The 24,623-nt window shown below is 45.6% G+C and overlaps 1 protein-coding gene across 1 annotated transcript in view; it reads right to left on the bottom strand.

Moving 5' to 3' along the window:
* LOC311121831 (anoctamin-1-like) overlaps positions 1-24,623 on the bottom strand; it is a gene marked incomplete at both ends in the record, with an annotated part of 77,928 nt that overhangs the window by 16,619 nt on the left and 36,686 nt on the right. Inside the window, 5 exons of the mRNA XM_084196273.1 lie at positions 5,755-5,856; positions 6,949-7,031; positions 8,176-8,336; positions 11,747-11,881; positions 14,456-14,520. Of these exons, the coding sequence (XP_084052399.1) occupies positions 5,755-5,856; positions 6,949-7,031; positions 8,176-8,336; positions 11,747-11,881; positions 14,456-14,520 (546 nt within the window). The remainder of the gene's footprint in view (positions 1-5,754; positions 5,857-6,948; positions 7,032-8,175; positions 8,337-11,746; positions 11,882-14,455; positions 14,521-24,623) is intronic.

The following is a 24,623-nucleotide window of genomic DNA, read 5'->3' as shown; positions in this document are numbered from 1 at the left end:
TTCTACTGTAGCGTCCCCCTCTTCCTCAACTCAGTCACCCTGGGCGTTCTACTGTAGCGTTCCCCTCTATGTCAACTCAGTCACCCTTGGCTTTGTACTGTAGCATCCCCCTCTTCCTCAACTCAGTCACCCTGGGCGTTCTACTGTAGCATCCCCTCTATGTCAACTCAGTCACCCAGGGCGTTCTACTGTAGCGTCCCCCTCTATGTCAACTCAGTCACCCTGGGCGTTCTACTGTAGCATCCCCCTCTATGTCAACTCAGTCACCCTGGGCGTCCTACTGTAGCATCCCCCTCTATGTCAACTCAGTCACCCTGGGCGTTCTACTGTAGCATCCCCCTCTATGTCAACTCAGACACCCTGAGCGTTCTACTGTAGCGTCCCCCTCTATGTCAACTCAGTCACCCTGGGCGTCCTACTGTAGCGTCCCCCTCTATGTCACCTCAGTCACCCTGGGCATTCTACTGTAGCATCCCCCTCTATGTCAACTCAGTCACCCTGGGCGTTCTACTGTAGCGTCCCCCTCTATGTCAACTCAGTCACCCTGGGCATTCTACTGTAGCGTCCCCCTCTATGTCAACTCAGTCACCCTGGGCGTTCTACTGTAGCATCCCCCTCTATGTCAACTCAGTCACCCTGGGTGTTCTACTGTAGCGTCCCCCTCTATGACAACTCAGTCACCCTGGGAGTTCTACTGTAGCATCCCCCTCTTCCTCAACTCAGTCACCCTGGGCGTTCTACTGTAGCGTCCCCCTCTATGTCAACTCAGTCACCCTGGGCGTCCTACTGTAGCATCCCCCTCTATGTCAACTCAGTCACCCTGGGCGTTCTACTGTAGCATCCCCCTCTACGTCAACTCAGTCACCCTGGGCGTTCTACTGTAGCATCCCCCTCTACGTCAACTCAGTCACCCTGGGCGTTCTACTGTAGCGTCCCCCTCTATGTCAACTCAGTCACCCTGGGCGTTCTACTGTAGCGTCCCCCTCTATGTCAACTCAGTCACCCTGGGCGTTCTACTGTAGCATCCCCCTCTTCCTCAACTCAGTCACCCTGGGCGTTCTACTGTAGCGTCCCCCTTTATGTCAACTCAGTCACCCTGGGCGTTCTACTGTAGCGTCCCCCTCTTCCTCAACTCAGTCACCCTGGGCGTTCTACTGTAGCATCCCCCTCTTCCTCAACTCAGTCACCCTGGGCGTTCTACTGTAGCGTCCCCCTCTATGTCAACTCAGTCACCCTGGGCGTTCTACTGTAGCATCCCCCTCTATGTCAACTCAGTCACCCTGGGCGTTCTACTGTAGCATCCCCTCTATGTCAACTCAGTCACCCAGGGCGTTCTACTGTAGCGTCCCCCTCTATGTCAACTCAGTCACCCTGGGCGTGCTATTGTAGCATCCCCCTCTATGTCAACTCAGTCACCCTGGGCGTTCTACTGTAGCGTCCCCCTCTATTTCAACTCAGTCACCCTGGTAGTTCTACTGAATCATCCCCCTCTATGTCAACTCAGTCACCCTGGGCGTTCTACTGTAGCATCCCCCTCTATATCAACTCAGTCACCCTGGTAGTTCTACTGAATCATCCCCCTCTATGTCAACTCAGTCACCCTGGGCGTTCTACTGTAGCATCCCCCTCTTCCTCAACTCAGTCACCCTGGGCGTTCTACTGTAGCATCCCCCTCTATGTCAACTCAGTCACCCTGGGCGTTCTACTGTAGCGTCCCCCTCTATGTCAACTCAGTCACCCTGGGCGTTCTACTGTAGCATCCCCCTCTACGTCAACTCAGTCACCCTGGGCGTTCTACTGTAGCGTCCCCCTCTACGTCAACTCAGTCACCCTGGGCGTTCTACTGTAGCGTCCCCCTCTATGTCAACTCAGTCACCCTGGGCGTTCTACTGTAGCGTCCCCCTCTATGTCAACTCAGTCACCCTGGGCGTTCTACTGTAGCATCCCCCTCTTCCTCAACTCAGTCACCCTGGGCGTTCTACTGTAGCGTCCCCCTCTATGTCAACTCAGTCACCCTGGGCGTTCTACTGTAGCGTCCCCCTCTATGTCAACTCAGTCACCCTGGGCGTGCTACTGTAGCATCCCCCTCTATGTCAACTCAGTCACCCTGGGAGTTGTACTGTAGCATCCCCCTCTATGTCAACTCAGTCACCCAGGGCATTCTACTGTAGCGTCCCCCTCTATGTCAACTCAGTCACCCTGGGCGTTCTACTGTAGCATCCCCCTCTATGTCAACTCAGTCACCCTGGGCGTTCTACTGTAGCGTTCCCCTCTATGTCAACTCAGACACCCTGAGCGTTCTACTGTAGCGTCCCCCTCTATGTCAACTCAGTCACCCTGGGCGTCCTACTGTAGCGTCCCCCTCTATGTCACCTCAGTCACCCTGGGCATTCTACTGTAGCATCCCCCTCTATGTCAACTCAGTCACCCTGGGCGTTCTACTGTAGCGTCCCCCTCTATGTCAACTCAGTCACCCTGGGCGTTCTACTGTAGCATCCCCCTCTATGTCAACTCAGTCACCCTGGGCTTTCTACTGTAGCATCCCCCTCTATGTCAACTCAGTCACCCTGGGCGTTCTACTGTAGCATCCCCCTCTTCCTCAACTCAGTCACCCTGGGCGTTCTACTGTAGCGTTCCCCTCTATGTCAACTCAGTCACCCTGGGCATTCTACTGTAGCGTCCCCCTCTATGTCAACTCAGTCACCCTGGGCGTTCTACTGTAGCATCCCCCTCTACGTCAACTCAGTCACCCTGGGCGTTCTACTGTAGCATCCCCCTCTACGTCAACTCAGTCACCCTGGGCGTTCTACTGTAGCGTCCCCCTCTATGTCAACTCAGTCACCCTGGGCGTTCTACTGTAGCGTCCCCCTCTATGTCAACTCAGTCACCCTGGGCGTTCTACTGTAGCATCCCCCTCTTCCTCAACTCAGTCACCCTGGGCGTTCTACTGTAGCGTCCCCCTCTATGTCAACTCAGTCACCCTGGGCGTTCTACTGTAGCATCCCCCTCTATGTCAACTCAGTCACCCTGGGCGTTCTACTGTAGCATCCCCCTCTATGTCAACTCAGTCACCCTGGGCGTTCTACTGTAGTGTCCCCCACTATGTCAACTCAGAAACCCTGGGCGTTCTACTGTAGTGTCCCCCTCTATGTCAACTCAGTCACCCTCGGCGTCCTACTGTAGCATCCCCATCTATGTCAACTCAGTCACCCTGGGCGTTCTACTGTAGCATCCCCCTCTATGTCAACTCAGTCACCCTGGGCGTTCTACTGTAGCGTCCCCCTCTTCCTCAACTCAGTCACCCTGGGCGTTCTACTGTAGCATCCCCCTCTATGTCAACTCAGTCACCCTGGGCGTTCTACTGTAGCGTCCCCCTCTTCCTCAACTCAGTCACCCTGGGCGTTCTACTGTAGCGTCCCCCTCTATGTCAACTCAGTCACCCTGGGCGTTCTACTGTAGCATCCCCCTCTTCCTCAACTCAGTCACCCTGGGCGTTCTACTGTAGCGTCCCCCTCTATGTCAACTCAGTCACCCTGGGCGTTCTACTGTAGCATCCCCCTCTTTGTCAACTCAGTCACCCTGGGCGTTCTACTGTAGCATCCCCCTCTATGTCAACTCAGTCACCCAGGGCGTTCTACTGTAGCGTCCCCCTCTATGTCACCTCAGTCACCCTGGGCGTTCTACTGTAGCGTCCCCCTCTATGTCAACTCAGTCACCCTGGGCGTTCTACTGTAGCGTCCCCCTCTATGTCAACTCAGTCACCCTGGGCGTTCTACTGTAGCGTCCCCCTCTATGTCAACTCAGTCACCCTGGGCGTTCTACTGTAGCATCCCCCTCTATGTCAACTCAGTCACCCTGGGCATTCTACTGTAGCGTCCCCCTCTATGTCAACTCAGTCACCCTGGGCGTTCTACTGTAGCATCCCCCTCTATGTCAACTCAGTCACCCTGGGCATTCTACTGTAGCGTCCCCCTCTATGTCAACTCAGTCACCCTGGGCGTTCTACTGTAGCGTCCCCCTCTATGTCAACTCAGTCACCCTGGGCGTTCTACTGTAGCATCCCCCTCTTCCTCAACTCAGTCACCCTGGGCGTTCTACTGTAGCATCCCCCTCTATGTCAACTCAGTCACCCTGGGCGTTCTACTGTAGCGTCCCCCTCTATGTCAACTCAGTCACCCTGGGCGTTCTACCATAGCATCCCCCTCTTCCTCAACTCAGTCACCCTGGGCGTTCTACTGTAGCGTCCCCCTCTATGTCAACTCAGTCACCCTGGGCGTTCTACTGTAGCGTCCCCCTCTATGTCAACTCAGTCACCCTGGGCGTTCTACTGTAGCGTCCCCCTCTATGTCAACTCAGTCACCCTGGGCGTTCTACTGTAGCATCCCCCTCTTCCTCAACTCAGTCACCCTGGGCGTTCTACTGTAGCATCCCCCTCTATGTCAACTCAGTCACCCTGGGCGTTCTACTGTAGCATCCCCCTCTATGTCAACTCAGTCACCCTGGGCGTTCTACTGTAGCGTTCCCCTCTATGTCAACTCAGTCACCCTGGGATAAGACACATTAGAACCCACAACTGGTGTTTGTACATTAGAACCAACAACTGGTGTTTGTACATTAGAACCCACAACTGGTGTTTGTACATTAGCCGCAGAGCAAATACCAGTTGACAGTTTTAAATCCTGAGGGGAGTAGAAGATATAGTGGCTTGCGAAAGTATTCACCCCCCATGGCATTTTCCCTATTTTGTTGCCTTACAACCTGGAATTAAAATGGATTTTTAGGGGGTTTGTATAATTTGATTTACACAACATGCCTACAACTTTGAAGAAACAAACAAGAAATAAGACAAAAAAACAGAAAACATGAGCGTGCATAACTATTCAACCCCAGAGTACCTTCTTCCATATGTTTGGGAGGTCACCCACATGCCTTTTGGCGAACACCAAACGTGTTTGCTTATTTTGTTCTTTAAGCAATGGCTTTTTTCTGGCCACTCTCCCATAAAGCCCAGCTCTGTGGAGTGTACGGCTTAAAGTGGTCCTATGAACAGATACTCCATTCTCCGCTGTGGAGCTTTGCAGCTCCTTCAGGGTTATCTTTGGTCTCTTTGTTGCGTCTGATTAATGCCCTCCTTGCCTGGTCCGTAAGTTTTGGTGGGCGGCCCTCTCTTGGCAGGTTTGTTGTGGTGCCATATTCTTTCCATTTTTTTATAATGGATTTAATGGTGCTCTGTGGGATGTTCAAAGTTTCTGATATTTTTTTATAACCCAACCCTGATCTGTACTTCTCCACAACTTTGTCCCTGACCTGTTTGGAGAGCTCCTTGGTCTTCATGGTGCCGCTTGCTTGGTGGTGCCCCTTGCTTAGTTGTGTTGACTCTGGGGCCTTTCAGAACAGGTGTATATATACCGAGATCATGTGACTGATCGTGTGACACTTAGATTGCACACAGGTGGACTTTATGTAACTAATTATGTGACTTCTTAAGGTAATTGGTTGCACCAGATGTTATTTAGGGGCTTCATATCAAAGGGGGTGAATACATATGCACACACCACTTTTCCGTTATTACATTTTTTGAATTTCTTGAAACAAGTAATTTTTTTCATTTCACTTCACCAATTTGGACTATTTTGTGTACGCCCATTTACATGAAATCCAAATAAAAATCAATTTAAATTACAGGTTGTAATGCAACAAAATAGGAAAAACGCCAAGGGGGATGAATACTTTTGCAAGGCACTGTATCCCCACCTCAATCTTCTTCTTCTTCTTCTTATTCTTCTCCTTCTCCTTCCTCCTCATCCTCTGTCTCTTCTGGAGGAGGATGGTCTCATACTTGGGCCTCGGGTGTTCCTGGGGGGGAGAAGAGAGAGCAAGAGATCGGTTCATTTCTTCTCCTCTGCTGATGGTCACAGTTAGTGATGAGGACCTGGACTGGTGTCAGTTGGTGTCACACCCTGGCTAATGGACTCTAGTTATTGAGCCAGATTGTGTTTGTTTCTATGTTGGGAGTTCTAGGTTGTTTATTTCTATGTTTGACTGGGTGACTCCCAATCAGAGGCAACGAGTGTCAGCTGTGTGCTGGTTGTCTCTGATTGGGAGCCATATTTAACTGTCTGTGTTTCACTTTGTGGTTGTGGGTTTTTGTTCCTTGTCGGTCTTTGTCACTGTGGACTTCACAAGTCGTTTATTGTTTTGTGTATTGTATAGATGATCTCTTAAGATAATAAAGATCACCATGTTCGTGCAACACGCTGCGCATTGGTCTACTCCTTACCAAGACGTTCGTGACAGTTGGAGTGTAGTGAAGTAACCTGACCATTAATACAAGGAGTGTAGGGAGAGTAAAGTAATGTGGTGTGGTGGGGTGTGATGGGGTGGGGTGGGGTGTGATGAAGAGTGATGGGGAGTGATGAAGAGTGATGGTGTGGGGTGTGATGGGGTGGGGTGGGGTGTTATGTCATGGGGTGGGGTGGGGTGTGGTGGGGTGTGATGTCATGGGGTGGGGTGTGATGTCATGGGGTGGGGTGTGATGAAGAGTGATGGGGAGTGATGAAGAGTGATGGGGAGTGATGAAGAGTGATGTGGAGTGATGAAGAGTGATGAAGAGTGATGTGGAGTGATGTGGTTTGGTGTGGTGTGATGAAGAGTGATGGTGTGTGATGTGGAGTGATGAAGAGTGATGGGGAGTGATGAAGAGTGATGGGGAGTGATGAAGTGTGGTGTGGTGTGATGAAGAGTGATGGGGAGTGATGAAGAGTGATGGGGAGTGATGAAGAGTGATGGGGTGTGGTGTGGTGTGATGAAGAGTGATGGTGTGTGATGAAGAGTGATGGTGTGTGATGGGGAGGGATGAAGAGTGATGGGGAGTGATGGTGTGTGGTGTGGTGTGATGAAGAGTGATGGGGAGGGATGAAGAGTGATGAAGAGTGATGGTGTGTGTACCTCCTCTTCCTCTAGTCCTGTGAGGTTCCAGCTGTGGTTCAGACTGATCTGACGACGCTTCCAGTGCTCCAGGAACGTCGCAACTACACACACACACACACACACACACACACACACACACACACACACACACACACACACACACAGACACACACACAGACACACACACAGACACAGACACAGACACAGACACAGACTTAGACATGAATACTGGTCCACCAACACTAGCAGAGGAAACCTAAGCTGAGACAGAGTGGTGCACAGCAGTGTAGCGGGGGTTGTAATTATCTCATGGTTTCCTTCACCCCAGAGGTCCTACTGTGAATAATAATACATAGACCTGGCCCCCACAGACGGGCTGACAGACGGGCTGGCTGATGGACAGGAGGGGCGGTAATACATAGACCTGGCCCCCCACAGACGGGCTGACAGACGGGCTGGCTGGCTGATGGACAGGAGGGGCGGTAATACATAGACCTGGCCCCCCACAGACGGGCTGACAGACGGGCTGGCTGATGGACAGGAGGGGCGGTAATACATAGACCTGGCCCCCCACAGACGGGCTGACAGACGGGCTGGCTGATGGACAGGAGGGGCGGTAATACATAGACCTGGCCCCCCACAGACGGGCTGACAGACGGGCTGGCTGATGGACAGGAGGGGCGGTAATACATAGACCTGGCCCCCCACAGACGGGCTGACAGACGGGCTGGCTGGCTGATGGACAGGAGGGGCGGTAATACATAGACCTGGCCCCCCACAGACGGGCTGACAGACGGGCTGGCTGATGGACAGGAGGGGCGGTAATACATAGACCTGGCCCCCCACAGACGGGCTGACAGACGGGCTGGCTGATGGACAGGAGGGGCGGTAATACATAGACCTGGCCCACCACAGACAGGCTGACAGACGGGCTGGCTGATGGACAGGAGGGGCGGTAACAGGGGTGATAAAACATAGGGACATGGAGATGGGGGTATTAAGGGGTAATAGAATGTTAATACATACCCCAGAGGGACATGGAGATGGGGGTATTAAGAGGTAATAGAATGTTAATACATACCCCAGAGGGACATGGAGATGGGGGTATTAAGGGGTAATAGAATGTTAATACATACCCCAGAGGGACATGGAGATGGGGTATTAAGAGGTAATAGAATGTTAATACATACCCCAGAGGGACATGGAGATGGGGGTATTAAGAGGTAATAGAATGTTAATACATACCCCAGAGAGACATGAAGATGGCGAAGAATATGGTGGCAGGGTTGTCGAACAGGTGGGATGCCCGGGCGGTGCCACAGGCAGTGGACAGGTGCCAGTAGTCACACACTCCGTCACACAGAGGGCACATAGTGAAGTTCCGCTGCTTATCACACATCTCCAGGCTACACACACACAGTCACATTTTTCTAAGTATGTTTCTCAACAACAACAAAAAAAAGGTAATTTCTTTATGTGGTGACCCCACTGCAATTCCCCCGTGACCCCACTAGGGGTCCCGACCCCGACCTGGAAATCCACTGTTCTAGAGAGACACCTGGGGACTCATTTAGAACCGTTGCGTAAGTTTAACACTAAATAGCTGCGTGCACCATTTCTGAAAAGACTGTTCATTCACAAACATACTGATACTTCTAAACTTGGCGCACGCCGTACATAGCCATGTTTCCTGGTATAAAAATCTGACCTGTCTTCAAACTGCGCACGCGTGAACAGACATAATTCAGCCTGAAAAACACCCATCAGTCACCTTTTATGGTAACAATAACGCCCTTATTTGCTGTATACTTTGGAAGTATTGGAAATAGTTCAAGATAGTCTCTAAAGGAAATAGCAATAGCGAACTTGATCAAATGCCTTTGGAGGCGTTGGCAGAATGTTTTATTTTGCAGTGACATTCTGACCGTTTCTGAAAGACAAAAACAATTGTAAATTGTTGTGTACCTGTAAACAGATCATTTGAATGCAATAATGCTTTGCATTCACTTTTTCCCGAACCTAAATATCTGCGAATTCTGAAACATTGTCTATTCACAAAAAAAAGACAACTACAGTAGACCTCCATCCAGTGGTGTTCTACACGTCAATACAAAAGATCAACTGTCTCTTCACCTATTCAGTTTTGTTGTGATACAAACCACGCTCCCGGTCAGATGAAATTACTTGAACTTATAGGCCTAATAACCAATTTAATAGGCCAAATTAAATGACATGTGCATGTTCATTTGTTCTATGGCTACTTCTGAATAGGACCTCATCAGCACCAGAAAAGGTGTAGAATTGATTCAGCTGGTTATGATATCCAGTACCAGTCTAAAGTTTGGACACACCTACTCATTCAAGGGTTTTCCCTTTATTTTTACTATTGTTTACATTGTAGAATAATAGTGAAGACATCAGAACTATGAGATAACACGTATGGAATCATGTAGTAACCAAAAAAAGTGTTAAACAAATCAAAATATATTTTATATTTGAGACTCTTCAAATAGCCACCCTTTGCCTTGATGACAGCTTTGCACACTCTTGGCATTCTCTCAACCAGCTTCATGAGGTAGTCACCTGGAATGCATTTCAATTAACAGGTGTGCCTTCTTAAAAGTTAATGTGTGGAATGTCTTTCCTTCTTAATGCATTTGAGCCAATCAGTTGTGTTGTGGCAAGGTAGATAGCCCTATTTGGTAAAATACCAAGTCCATATTATGGCAAGAGCAGCTCAAATAAGCAGAGGGAAACGACAGTCCATCATTACTTTAAGACATGAAGGTCAGTCAATACGGAACATTTCAAGAACTTTTAAAGTTTCTTCAAGTGCAGTCGCAAAAACCATCAAGCTCTATGATGAAACTGGCTCTCATGATGACCGCCACAGGAAAGGAAGACCCAGAGTTACCTCTGCTGCAGAGGATAAGTTCATTAGAGTTACCAGCCTCAGAAATTGCAGCCCAAATAAATGCTTCAGAGTTCAAGTCACAGACACATTTCAACATCAACTGTCAGAGGGGACTGTGTGAATCAGGCCTTCATGGTCGAATTGCTGCAAAGAAACCACTACTAAAGGACACCAATAAGAAGAAGAGACTTGCTTGGGCCAAGAAACACGAGCAATGGACATTAGACCCGGGGAAATTTGTCCTTTGGTCTGGAGTCCAAATTGGAGATTTTTGGTTCCAACCGACGTGTCTTTCTGAGACGCGGTGTTGGTGAACGGATGATCTCCGCATGTGTAGTTCCCACCGTAAAGCATGGAGGAGGAGGTGTTATGGTGTGGGGGTACTTTGCTGGTGACAGTGTCTGTGATTTATTTAGAATTCAAGGCACACTTAACCAGCATGGCTACCACAGCATTCTGCAGCGATACGCCATCCCATCTGGTTTGGGCTTAGTGGGACTATCATTTGTTTTTCAACAGGACAATGACCCAACACACCTCCAGGCTGTGTAAGGGCTATTTTACCAAGAAGGAGATTGATGGAGTGCTGCATCAGAGGACCTGGCCTCCACAATCCCCCGACTTGAAACCAACTAAGTGAAGGAAAAGCAGCCAACAAGTGCTCAGCATATGTGGGAACTCCTTCAAGACTGAAAAGCATTCCAGGTGAAGCTGGTTGAGAGAATGCCAAGAGAGTGCAAAGCTGTCGTCAAGGCAAAGGGTGGCTATTTAAAGAATCTCAAATATAAAATATATTTTGATTTGTTTAACACTTTTTTGGTTACTACATGATTCCATATGTGTTATTTCATAGTTTTGGTGTCTTCACTGTTATTCTACCATGTAGAAAATAGTAAAAATAAAGAAAAACCCTTGAATGAGTAGGTGTGTCCAAACCTGACTGGTACTGGATATATACTATATTTCTACATTAAATATTGTCTACTTGAGAAATGTTACATTACAATATTCAGACGTAGCCTACAAATGTCGATGGAAAAGGTGAACCGTCTGTTCTACCATTAAAACCCTTTAGAACCCATAGCGGCCGTCAACGGCCTTGTTTTTCTAACAATAACATCTGTGTCAATATCGCTAAATGAACTCGCTAACAACCTGTTGTCGTATTTGCGTGGCTGTTGTAATCAACCGGAAACCGGAAACAGGGTGTGCCGTCAATCTGGAAAATTGTCAGATCAGATCAAATGGAGTAAAATTCCAGAAACAGCTTCTCTTTTTACTACGGTGAAGTGGGTCCATTTAAAATGAGAGATGGGATGAACGGCAGCCGAGTAACCTAGGAAACCATCACAGTCAGAAAAGGTTGAGGAATTTATTCTGCAACGAACACGGAACTGAAATAAATAATAGGAAATATGCTATCTAATTATTTTAGAACGCAAAGATAAAATAGATTCTCTCTTCTCACTAATGGCAAATTATATCATCTTATTATATTTTGCTGTTCAGAATAAGTCAACATTTAACTTATGCCTGAAAACTGGCGCATGCATGTTCTGAGGGCATATGGTGTGCGAACACAACGTTCCTAAATGAGGCCCCAGGGGCTCTCCTGTTCAGGTGTTCTTTCCAGTCTGACAATGTTCCTCCCACACACATACAACACTAGAGTGGGTACCTGGCATGGACCTGGTCTGGGTGTGTGTGTGTGTGTGAGAGTGTGTGTGTGTGTGTGTGTGTGTGCGTGAGAGTGTGTGTGTGCGTGATAGTGTGTGTGTGTGTGTGTGTGTGTGTGTGTGTGTGTGTGTGTGTGTGTGTGTGTGTGTGTGTGTGTGTGTGTGTGTGTGTGTGTGTGTGTGTGTGTGAGAGTGTGTGTGTGTGTGTGTGTGTGTGTGTGTGTACCTGGGTACGTTTGTGTCTACAGTGTAACAGCCATAGCAGAAGACGATGATCCCAACCAGAGAGGCTGGTATGAGCAGCTGAGTGTAGACGCCCAGCCAGGCAAAGTACAGACCGATCTTCTCCCCAAAGTACTTCCTGTAAGGCAGAGGTCATCAGCAGGCAGATGTGTGATCATTATTATAATACAACATTGTAATGTACTAATAGAGCCTGGTATTAGGGTTTGGGTTCACGGGGTAATAATGATCGATGATAATGTAGTAATAATGTACTAATGTTGGTAACTAATGATAGGGCGGCAGGTAGCCTAGCGATTAAGAGCGTTGGGCCAGTAACCGAAAGGTCGCTAGTTCGAATCCCTGAGCCGACTAGGTGAACAATCGGCCGATGTACCCATGAGTAAGGTACTTAACCCTAATTGCTCCTGTAAATTATGATATGTAATGCAGTAATAATGTAGTAATGCTGGTATCTAATGATAATGCTATGTAGTAATAATGTAGTACTGTTGGCACCTGATAATGTAATGCGGTAATAATGTAATGTTGATACCTGATGATAATGTAATGTATAAACAACGTAGTAATTGTTGGTACCTGATAATGTAATGTATAAATAACGTAGTAATGTTGGTACCTGATAATGTAATGTAGTAATAACGTAGTAATGTTGGTAATGTGGTAACAATGTAGTGATGCTGGCACCTGATGATAATGTAATGTTATAATCATGTAGTAATGTTGATACCTGTTGGTAACGTAATGTAGTAATGATCTAGTAGTGTTGGTATATAATGACAATGCAATGTAGTTATGTGGTAATGTCAGTACCTGATGATAATGTAACGTGGTAATAATGTTGTAACCGTGGTACCTAATAATGTAATATAGTAATATGTAGCAATGTTGGTACCTGATGATAATGTAGTTATGTGGTAATATTGGTAATATTGGTACCTGATGATAATGTAATGTAGTAATAATGCAGTTAACTAAAAATAATGCCGTAATGGTGGCACCTGGTAATGTATGGCGTAATAATGTAGTAATGTGTGTACCTGATGATAATGTAACCTAGTGATAATGTAGTAATTGTGGTACCCAATGATAATGTAATGTATACTGAACAGAAAATATAAACGCAACATGTAAAGTGTTGGTCCCATGTTTCATGAGCTGAAATAAAAGATCCCAGAAATGTTCCATATCCACCAAAAGCTTATTTCTCTACAGTTTTGTGGACAAATTTGTTTACATCCCTGTTAGTGATCATTTCTCCTTTGCCAAGATAATCCATCTATCTGACAGGTGTGGCCTATCAAGAAGCTGATTAAACAGAATTATCATTACACAGGTGCATCTTGTGCTGGGGACAATAAAAGGCCACTCTAAAATGTGCAGTTTTGTCACACAACACAATGCCACAGATGTCTCAAGTTTTTAAGGAGTGTGTAATTGGCATGCGGACTACAGAAATGTCCAACAGAGCTGTTGCCATAGAATTTAATGTTAATTTCTCCATCACAAGCCTATATGTCATTTTAGAGAATTTGGCAGTACGTCCAACCGGCCTCAAAACCGCAGACCACGTGTAACCACGCCAGCCCAGGACCTCCACATCCGGCTTCTACACCTGCGGAGTCGTCTGAGACCGACCACCTGGACAGCTGATGAAACTGTGGGTTTGCACAACCGAAGAATTTCTGCACAAACTGTCAGAAACCGTCTCAGGGAAGCTCATCTGCGTGCTCGTCGTCCTCACCAGGGTCTTTACCTGACTGCAGTTTGGCGTCGTAACCGACTTCAGTGGGCAAATGCTCACCTTTGACGGCCACTGGCACGTAGGAGAAGTGTGCTCTTCACGGATGTATCCCGATTTCAACTGTACCGGGCGTCATGTGGGCAAGCGGTTTGCTGATGTCAAAGTTGTGAACAGAGTGCCCCATGGTGGCGGTGGGGTTATGGTATGGGCAGGCATAAGATACGGACAACAAACAATTGCATTTTATCGATGGCAATTTGAATGCACAGAGATACCGTGACGAGGTCATGAGGCCCATTGTCGTGCCATTCATCCGCCACCATCACCTCATGTTTCAGCGTGATAATGCACGGCTCCATGTCGCAAGGATCTGGACACAATTCCTGGAAGCTGAAAATGTCCCAGTTCTTCCATGGCCTGCATACTCACCAGACATGTCACCCATTGAGCATGTTTGGGATGCTCTGGATCGACGTGTACGACAGCATGTTCCAGTTCCTGCCAATATCCAGCAACTTCCCACAGCCATTGAAGAGGAGAGGGACAACATTCCACAGGCCACAATCAACAGCCTGATGTGTCGCGCTGCATGAGGAAAATGGTCACACCAGATACTGACTGGTTGTCTAAACCACGCCCCCAGGTATCTGTGACCAACAGATGCATATCTGTATTCCCAGTCATGTGAAATCCATAGATTAGGGCCTAATTAATTTATTTCAATTGACTAATTTCCTTATATGAACTGTAACTCAGTAAAATCTTTGAAATTGTTGAATGTTGCATTTATATTTTTGTTCAGTGTAGTTATGTGGTCATGTTGGCACCTGATGATAATGTAATGCAATAATAATGTAATAATGTTGGTACCTGATGATAATGTACTAAAATAACAAGGTAGTAATGTTGGTACCTGATGATAATGTAATATAGTAATAAAGTAGGTACCTGATGAGGTCCACAGGTTGGTATTTGTAGAAGGCTCCATATCTGGCCCACTCATCATGGAGCAGCTTAGACAGAACAGACATCAGCGTAGAGTTAGGAACAGACATCAGCGTAGAGTTCAGAACAGACATCAGCGTAGAGTTCAGAACAGACATCAGAGTAGAGTTCAGAACAGACATCAGAGTAGAGTACAGAACAGACATCAGAGTAGAGTTCAGAACAGACATCAGAGTAGAGTACAGAACAGACATCAGAGTAGAGTTCAGAACAGACATCAGAGTAGAGTACAGAACAGAAATCAGAGTAGAGTTCAGAACAGACATCAGAGTAGAGTACAGAACAGACATCAGAGTAGAGTTCAGAACAGACATCAGAGTAGAGTTCAGAACAGTAGGACACAGTAGAGTCCAGTAGAATACAGTAGAGCACAGTAGAATACAGTACAGAAGGACACAGTAGGATAAAGTAGTGTACAGTAGAGTCCAGTAGAGTCCAGTAAAATACAGTAGAGTCCAGTAGAGTCCAGTAGAGTCCAGTAGAATACAGTAGAATATAGTAGAGTCCAGTAGAGTCCAGTAGAGTCCAGTAGAATACAGTAGAGTACAGTAGAGCCCAGTAAAATACAGTAGAGTCCAGTAGAATACAGTAGAATACAGTAGAATACAGTAGAGTCCAGTAGAGTTCAGTAGAGTCCAGTAGAGTCCAGTAGAATACAGTAGAGTCCAGTAGAGTCCAGCAGAATACAGTAGTGTGAAGTAGAATACAGTAGAGTCCAGTAGAGTCCAGTAGAATACAGTAGTGTGAAGTAGAATACAGTAGGACACCGTAGAATACAGTAGAGTCCAGTAGTGTACAGTAGAATACAGTAGAGTCCAGTAGAGTCCAGTAGAGTCCAGTAGCATACAGTAGAGTTCTTTAGAATACAGTAGAATACAGTAGAATACAGTAGAGTTCAGTAGAGTCCAGTAAAATACAGTAGAGTCCAGTAGAGTTCAGTAGAATACAGTAGAATACAGTAGAGTTCAGTAGAATACAGTATAGTTCAGTAGAATACAGTAGAGTTCTGTAGACTACAGTAGAGTTCAGTAGAATACAGTAGAGTCCAGTAGAGTCCAGTAGAATACAGTAGAGTTCAGTAGAGTCCAGTAGAGTCCAGTAGAATACAGTAGAGTCCAGTAGAGTCCAGCAGAATACAGTAGTGTGAAGTAGAATACAGTAGAGTCCAGTAGGACACCGTAGAATACAGTAGAGTCCAGTAGTGTACAGTAGAATACAGTAGAGTCCAGTAGAGTCCAGTAGAATACAGCAGAATACAGTAGAGTCCAGTAGAGTCCAGTAGAGTCCAGTAGAATACAGTAGTGTGAAGTAGAATACAGTAGAGTCCAGTAGGACACCGTAGAATACAGTACAGTCCAGTAGTGTACAGTAGAATACAGTAGAGTCCAGTAGAGTCCAGTAGAATACAGCAGAATACAGTAGAGTTCAGTAGAATACAGTAGTGTGAAGTAGAATATAGTAGAGTTCAGTAGAATACAGTAGAGTTCTGTAGAATACAGTAGAATACAGTAGAATACAGTAGAATACATTAGAGTCCAGTAGAGTCCAGTAGAATACAGTAGAGTTCAGTAGAGTTCAGTAGAGTCCAGTAGAATACAGTAGAGTCCAGCAGAATACAGTAGAATACAGTAGTGTGAAGTAGAATACAGTAGAGTCCAGTAGAGTCCAGTAGAATACAGTAGTGTGAAGTAGAATACAGTAGAGTCCAGTAGGACACCATAGAATACAGTAGAGTCCAGTAGTGTACAGTAGAATACAGTAGAATCCAGTAGAGTCCAGTAGGACACCGTAGAATACAGTAGAGTCCAGTAGGACACCGTAGAATACAGTAGAGTTCAGTAGAGTCCAGTAGGACACTGTAGAATACAGTAGAGTCCAGTAGGACACCGTAGAATACAGTAGAGTCCAGTAGGACACCGTAGAATACAGTAGAGTCCAGTAGATTCCAGTAGAGTCCAGTAGGACACCGTAGAATACAGTAGAGTCCAGTAGGACACCGTAGAATACAGTGGGGTCCAGTAGATTCCAGTAGAGTCCAGTAGGACACTGTAGAATACAGTAGGGTCCAGTAGATTCCAGTAGAGTCCAGTAGGACACCGTAGAATACAGTAGAGTCCAGTAGGACACCGTAGAATACAGTAGAGTCCAGTAGAGTCCAGTAGGACACCTTAGAATACAGTAGTGTACAGTAGAGTCCAGTAGAGTCCATCAGGGGTTCCCAAACGTTTTTGCTTCATGACCCACCAATTGAGGTGTCTTGAGTCGCGACCCACCAATTGGTGTCTTGAGTCGCGACCCACCAATTGAGGTGTCGTGAGTCGTGATCCACCATAACGGTTGAGCGTGAAAAAACATACACAGATCACAGAATAAGTACAAAATATCTTGTCAGCGGAGAGAAAATGTTGCTGTTTTAAAGCTAAATCCTGCGACCCACCTGGACCCCTGCCGTGACCAACAAGTGGGTCCCGACCCACAGTTTGGGAACCTGTCACGGATTCTGCCGAGGCACCCCTCCTCCTTGCTCGGGAGACTTCGGCGTTCGTCGTCCCCGGAGTACTAGCTACTGCCGATCTATGTTCTCTGGTTCTATGTTCTACCTGTTGTTGTCTGATTGTCACGCACCTGTTGCCCCATCATGTGATCACTCCTTCCCTATTTAACCCGGTGGCTCCCATTGTGTTTTGTGCGTGTTTGTTTTTCATTTCATGTGGCGTTTGGTGAGCGAGTTTGTTCCTCCCTGTGTGGAGGTATTCTGTATTGGTTTCTTTACTTCTTCAGTAAAGTGGGTTTTCATAGAGTTCTGTGTCCTGCGCCTGACTTCGATCCACCGCGTTACACTGACACAGAACCACTGTAGTAGAGTACAGTTCAGTAGGACATAGTAGAGTACAGTTCAGTAGGACATAGTAGAGTTCAGCTCAGTAGGACATAGTAGAGTACAGTTCAGTAGGACATAGTAGAGTACAGTTCAGTAGGACATAGTAGAGTACAGTTCAGTAGGACATAGTAGAGTACCGTTCAGTAGGACATAGTAGAGTACAGTTCAGTAGGACATAGTAGAGTACAGCTCAGTAGGACATAGTAGAGTACAGCTCAGTAGGACATAGTAGAGTACAGCTCAGTAGGACATAGTAGAGTACAGCTCAGTAGGACATAGTAGAGTACAGCTCAGTAGGACATAGTAGAGTACAGTTCAGTAGGACATAGTAGAGTACAGCTCAGTAGGACATAGTAGAGTACAGCTCAGTAGGACATAGTAGAGTACAGCTCAGTAGGACATAGTAGAGTACAGCTCAGTAGGACATAGTAGAGTACAGTAGGACATAGTAGAGTACAGCTCAGTAGGACATAGTAGAGTACAGTTCAGTAGGACATAGTAGAGTACAGTTCAGTAGGACATAGTAGAGTTCAGTAGGACATAGTAGAGTACAGCTCAGTAGGACATAGTAGAGTACAGCTCAGTAGGACATAGTAGAGTACAGCTCAGTAGGACATAGTAGAGTACAGTAGGACATAGTAGAGTACAGCTCAGTAGGACATAGTAGAGTACAGTTCAGTAGGACATAGTAGAGTTCAGTAGGACATAGTAGAGTACAGCTCAGTAGGACATAGTAGAGTACAGCTCAGTAGGACATAGTAGAGTACAGTTCAGTAGGACATAGTAGAGTACAGCTCAGTAGGACATAGTAGAGTACAGCTCAGTAGGACATAGTAGAGTACAGTTCAGTAGGACATAGTAGAGTTCAGCTCAGTAGGACATAGTAGAGTACAGCTCAGTAGGACATAGTAGAGTACAGTTCAGTAGGACATAGTAGAGTTCAGCTCAGTAGGACATAGTAGAGTTCAGCTCAGTAGGACATAGTAGAGTACAGTTCAGTAGGACATAGTAGAGTACAGCTCAGTAGGACATAGTAGAGTTCAGTTCAGTAGGACATAGTAGAGTACAGTTCAGTAGGACATAGTAGAGTACAGATCAGTAGGACATAGTAGAGTTCAGTTCAGTAGGACATAGTAGAGTACAGTAGGACATAGTAGAGTACAGTTCAGTAGGACATAGTAGAGTACAGTTCAGTAGGACATAGTAGAGTACAGTAGGACATAGTAGAGTACAGTTCAGTAGGACATAGTAGAGTACAGTAGGACATAGTAGAGTACAGCTCAGTAGGACATAGTAGAGTACAGTTCAGTAGGACATAGTAGAGTACAGTTCAGTAGGACATAGTAGAGTACAGTTCAGTAGGACAAAGTAGAGTACAGTCCAGTAGGACATAGCAGAGTACAGTCCAGTAGGACACCGTAGAATACAGTAGGGTCCAGTAGATTCCAGTAGAGTCCAGTAGGACACCGTAGAATACAGTAGAGTCCAGTAGGACACCGTAGAATACAGTAGAGTCCAGTAGAGTCCAGTAGGACACCTTAGAATACAGTAGTGTACAGTAGAGTCCAGTAGAGTCCATCAGGGGTTCCCAAACGTTTTTGCTTCATGACCCACCAATTGAGGTGTCTTGAGTCGCGACCCACCAATTGGTGTCTTGAGTCGCGACCCACCAATTGAGGTGTCTTGAGTCGCGACCCACCAATTGGTGTCTTGAGTCGCGACCCACCAATTGAGGTGTCGTGAGTCGTGACCCACCATAACGGTTGAGCGTGAAAAAACATGCACAGATCACAGAATAAGTACAAAATATCTTGTCAGCGGAGAGAAAATGTTGCTGTTTTAAAGCTAAATCCTGCGACCCACCTGGACCCCTGCCGTGACCAACAAGTGGGTCCCGACCCACAGTTTGGGAACCTGTCACGGATTCTGCCGAGGCACCCCTCCTCCTTGCTCGGGAGGCTTCGGCGTTCGTCGTCCCCGGAGTACTAGCTACTGCCGATCTATGTTCTCTGGTTCTATGTTCTACCTGTTGTTGTCTGATTGTCACGCACCTGTTGCCCCATCATGTGATCACTCCTTCCCTATTTAACCCGGTGGCTCCCATTGTGTTTTGTGCGTGTTTGTTTTTCATTTCATGTGGCGTTTGGTGAGCGAGTTTGTTCCTCCCTGTGTGGAGGTATTCTGTATTGGTTTCTTTACTTCTTCAGTAAAGTGGGTTTTCATAGAGTTCTGTGTCCTGCGCCTGACTTCGATCCACCGCGTTACACTGACACAGAACCACTGTAGTAGAGTACAGTTCAGTAGGACATAGTAGAGTACAGTTCAGTAGGACATAGTAGAGTACAGTTCAGTAGGACATAGTAGAGTACAGTTCAGTAGGACATAGTAGAGTACCGTTCAGTAGGACATAGTAGAGTACAGTTCAGTAGGACATAGTAGAGTACAGTTCAGTAGGACATAGTAGAGTACAGTTCAGTAGGACATAGTAGAGTTCAGTAGGACATAGTAGAGTACAGCTCAGTAGGACATAGTAGAGTACAGCTCAGTAGGACATAGTAGAGTAAAGTTCAGTAGGACATAGTAGAGTACAGTTCAGTAGGACATAGTAGAGTACAGTTCAGTAGGACATAGTAGAGTACAGTTCAGTAGGACATAGTAGAGTACAGTTCAGTAGGACATAGTAGAGTACCGTTCAGTAGGACATAGTAGAGTACAGTTCAGTAGGACATAGTAGAGTACAGTTCAGTAGGACATAGTAGAGTACAGTTCAGTAGGACATAGTAGAGTTCAGTAGGACATAGTAGAGTACAGCTCAGTAGGACATAGTAGAGTACAGCTCAGTAGGACATAGTAGAGTACAGTTCAGTAGGACATAGTAGAGTACAGTTCAGTAGGACATAGTAGAGTACAGCTCAGTAGGACATAGTAGAGTACAGCTCAGTAGGACATAGTAGAGTACAGTTCAGTAGGACATAGTAGAGTACAGTTCAGTAGGACATAGTAGAGTACAGTTCAGTAGGACATAGTAGAGTTCAGTAGGACATAGTAGAGTACAGCTCAGTAGGACATAGTAGAGTACAGTTCAGTAGGACATAGTAGAGTACAGTTCAGTAGGACATAGTAGAGTTCAGTAGGACATAGTAGAGTACAGCTCAGTAGGACATAGTAGAGTACAGCTCAGTAGGACATAGTAGAGTACAGTTCAGTAGGACATAGTAGAGTACAGTTCAGTAGGACATAGTAGAGTACAGTTCAGTAGGACATAGTAGAGTTCAGCTCAGTAGGACATAGTAGAGTTCAGCTCAGTAGGACATAGTAGAGTACAGTTCAGTAGGACATAGTAGAGTACAGTAGGACATAGTAGAGTACAGTTCAGTAGGACATAGTAGAGGACAGTTCAGTAGGACATAGTAGAGTACAGTAGGACATAGTAGAGTAAAGTTCAGTAGGACATAGTAGAGTACAGTAGGACATAGTAGAGTACAGCTCAGTAGGACATAGTAGAGTACAGCTCAGTAGGACATAGTAGAGTACAGCTCAGTAGGACATAGTAGAGTACAGCTCAGTAGGACATAGTAGAGTACAGTTCAGTAGGACATAGTAGAGTACAGTTCAGTAGGACATAGTAGAGTACAGTAGGACATAGTAGAGTACAGTAGGACATAGTAGAGTACAGTTCAGTAGGACATAGTAGAGTACAGTTCAGTAGGACATAGTAGAGTACAGTTCAGTAGGACATAGTAGAGTACAGTTCAGTAGGACATAGTAGAGTACAGCTCAGTAGGACATAGTAGAGTACAGCTCAGTAGGACATAGTAGAGTACAGTTCAGTAGGACATAGTAGAGTACAGTTCAGTAGGACATAGTAGAGTACAGTTCAGTAGGACATAGTAGAGTACAGTAGGACATAGTAGAGTACAGTTCAGTAGGACATAGTAGAGTACAGTTCAGTAGGACATAGTAGAGTACAGCTCAGTAGGACATAGAGTTCAGTTCAGTAGGACATAGTAGAGTACAGCTCAGTAGGACATAGTAGAGTACAGTTCAGTAGGACATAGTAGAGTACAGTTCAGTAGGACATAGTAGAGTTCAGTCCAGTAGGACATAGTAGAGTACAGTACAGTAGGACATAGTAGAGTACAGCTCAGTAGGACATAGTAGAGTACAGCTCAGTAGGACATAGTAGAGTACAGTTCAGTAGGACATAGTAGAGTACAGCTCAGTAGGACATAGTAGAGTTCAGTTCAGTAGGACATAGTAGAGTACAGTTCAGTAGGACATAGTAGAGTACAGTTCAGTAGGACATAGTAGAGTACAGTTCAGTAGGACATAGTAGAGTACAGTTCAGTAGGACATAGCAGAGTACAGTTCAGTAGGACATGGTAGAGTACAGTTCAGTAGAACATAGTAGAGTACAGTTCAGTAGGACATAGTAGAGTTCAGTTCAGTAGGACATAGTAGAGTACAGCTCAGTAGGACATAGTAGAGTACAGTTCAGTAGGACATAGTAGAGTACAGTTCAGTAGGACATAGTAGAGTACAGTTCAGTAGGACATAGTAGAGTACAGCTCAGTAGGACATAGTAGAGTACAGTAGGACATAGTAGAGTACAGCTCAGTAGGACATAGTAGAGTTCAGTTCAGTAGGACATAGTAGAGTACAGTAGGACATAGTAGAGTACAGCTCAGTAGGACATAGTAGAGTACAGCTCAGTAGGACATAGTAGAGTACAGTTCAGTAGGACATAGTAGAGTACAGTTCAGTAGGACATAGTAGAGTACAGTAGGACATAGTAGAGTACAGCTCAGTAGGACATAGTAGAGTACAGCTCAGTAGGACATAGTAGAGTACAGTTCAGTAGGACATAGTAGAGTACAGTTCAGTAGGACATAGTAGAGTACAGTTCAGTAGGACATAGTAGAGTACAGTTCAGTAGGACATAGTAGAGTACAGTCCAGTAGGACATAGTAGAGTACAGCTCAGTAGGACATAGTAGAGTACAGTAGGACATAGTAGAGTACAGTTCAGTAGGACATAGTAGAGTACAGCTCAGTAGGACATAGTAGAGTACAGCTCAGTAGGACATAGTAGAGTACAGTAGGACATAGTAGAGTACAGCTCAGTAGGACATAGTAGAGTACAGTTCAGTAGGACATAGTAGAGTACAGTTCAGTAGGACATAGTAGAGTACAGTTCAGTAGGACATAGTAGAGTACAGTTCAGTAGGACATAGTAGAGTACAGTTCAGTAGGACATAGTAGAGTACAGTTCAGTAGGACATAGCAGAGTACAGTTCAGTAGGACATGGTAGAGTACAGTTCAGTAGAACATAGTAGAGTAAAGTTCAGTAGGACATAGTAGAGTACAGTTCAGTAGGACATAGTAGAGTTCAGTTCAGTAGGACATAGTAGAGTACAGCTCAGTAGGACATAGTAGAGTACAGTTCAGTAGGACATAGTAGAGTACAGTTCAGTAGGACATAGTAGAGTACAGTTCAGTAGGACATAGTAGAGTACAGCTCAGTAGGACATAGTAGAGTACAGTAGGACATAGTAGAGTACAGCTCAGTAGGACATAGTAGAGTTCAGTTCAGTAGGACATAGTAGAGTACAGTAGGACATAGTAGAGTACAGCTCAGTAGGACATAGTAGAGTACAGCTCAGTAGGACATAGTAGAGTACAGTTCAGTAGGACATAGTAGAGTACAGTTCAGTAGGACATAGTAGAGTACAGTAGGACATAGTAGAGTACAGCTCAGTAGGACATAGTAGAGTACAGCTCAGTAGGACATAGTAGAGTACAGCTCAGTAGGACATAGTAGAGTACAGCTCAGTAGGACATAGTAGAGTACAGTTCAGTAGGACATAGTAGAGTACAGCTCAGTAGGACATAGTAGAGTACAGTTCAGTAGGACATAGTAGAGTACAGTTCAGTAGGACATAGTAGAGTACAGTTCAGTAGGACATAGTAGAGTACAGCTCAGTAGGACATAGTAGAGTACAGTAGGACATAGTAGAGTACAGTTCAGTAGGACATAGTAGAGTACAGTTCAGTAGGACATAGTAGAGTACAGTTCAGTAGGACATAGTAGAGTACAGTTCAGTAGGACATAGTAGAGTACAGTCCAGTAGGACATAGTAGAGTACAGCTCAGTAGGACATAGTAGAGTACAGTAGGACATAGTAGAGTACAGTTCAGTAGGACATAGTAGAGTACAGCTCAGTAGGACATAGTAGAGTACAGCTCAGTAGGACATAGTAGAGTACAGTAGGACATAGTAGAGTACAGCTCAGTAGGACATAGTAGAGTAAATAATAATAATAATAATAATATGCCATTTAGCAGACGCTTTTATCCAAAGCGACTTACAGTCATGCGTGCATACATTTTTTTTTTTTGTGTATGGGTGGTCCCGGGGATCGAACCCACTACCTTGGCGTTACAAGCGCCGTGCTCTACCAGCTGAGCTACAGAGGACCACAGAGTACAGTTCAGTAGGACATAGTAGAGTACAGTTCAGTAGGACATAGTAGAGTACAGTTCAGTAGGACATAGTAGAGTACAGTTCAGTAGGACATAGTAGAGTACAGCTCAGTAGGACATAGTAGAGTACAGTTCAGTAGGACATAGTAGAGTACAGTTCAGTAGGACATAGTAGAGTACAGTTCAGTAGGACATAGTAGAGTACAGTTCAGTAGGACATAGTAGAGTACAGCTCAGTAGGACATAGTAGAGTACAGCTCAGTAGGACATAGTAGAGTACAGTTCAGTAGGACATAGTAGAGTACAGTTCAGTAGGACATAGTAGAGTACAGTTCAGTAGGACATAGTAGAGTACAGTTCAGTAGGACATAGTAGAGTTCAGTACAGTAGGACATAGTAGAGTACAGTTCAGTAGGACATAGTAGAGTACAGTAGGACAAAGTAGAGTACAGCTCAGTAGGACATAGTAGAGTACAGCTCAGTAGGACATAGTAGAGTACAGTTCAGTAGGACATAGTAGAGTACAGTTCAGTAGGACATAGTAGAGTACAGCTCAGTAGGACATAGTAGAGTTCAGTAGGACATAGTAGAGTACAGCTCAGTAGGACATAGTAGAGTACAGCTCAGTAGGACATAGTAGAGTACAGTTCAGTAGGACATAGTAGAGTACAGTTCAGTAGGACATAGTAGAGTACAGCTCAGTAGGACATAGTAGAGTACAGTAGGACATAGTAGAGTACAGCTCAG

This window comes from Coregonus lavaretus (genome assembly GCF_964263955.1).
Source record: "Coregonus lavaretus genome assembly, contig: HAP1_SCAFFOLD_2184, whole genome shotgun sequence".
Taxonomy (NCBI): Eukaryota; Metazoa; Chordata; class Actinopteri; order Salmoniformes; family Salmonidae; genus Coregonus; species Coregonus lavaretus.
Note: the sequence above shows the minus strand (reverse complement) of the source record. Positions and strands in the feature narration are given on the sequence as shown.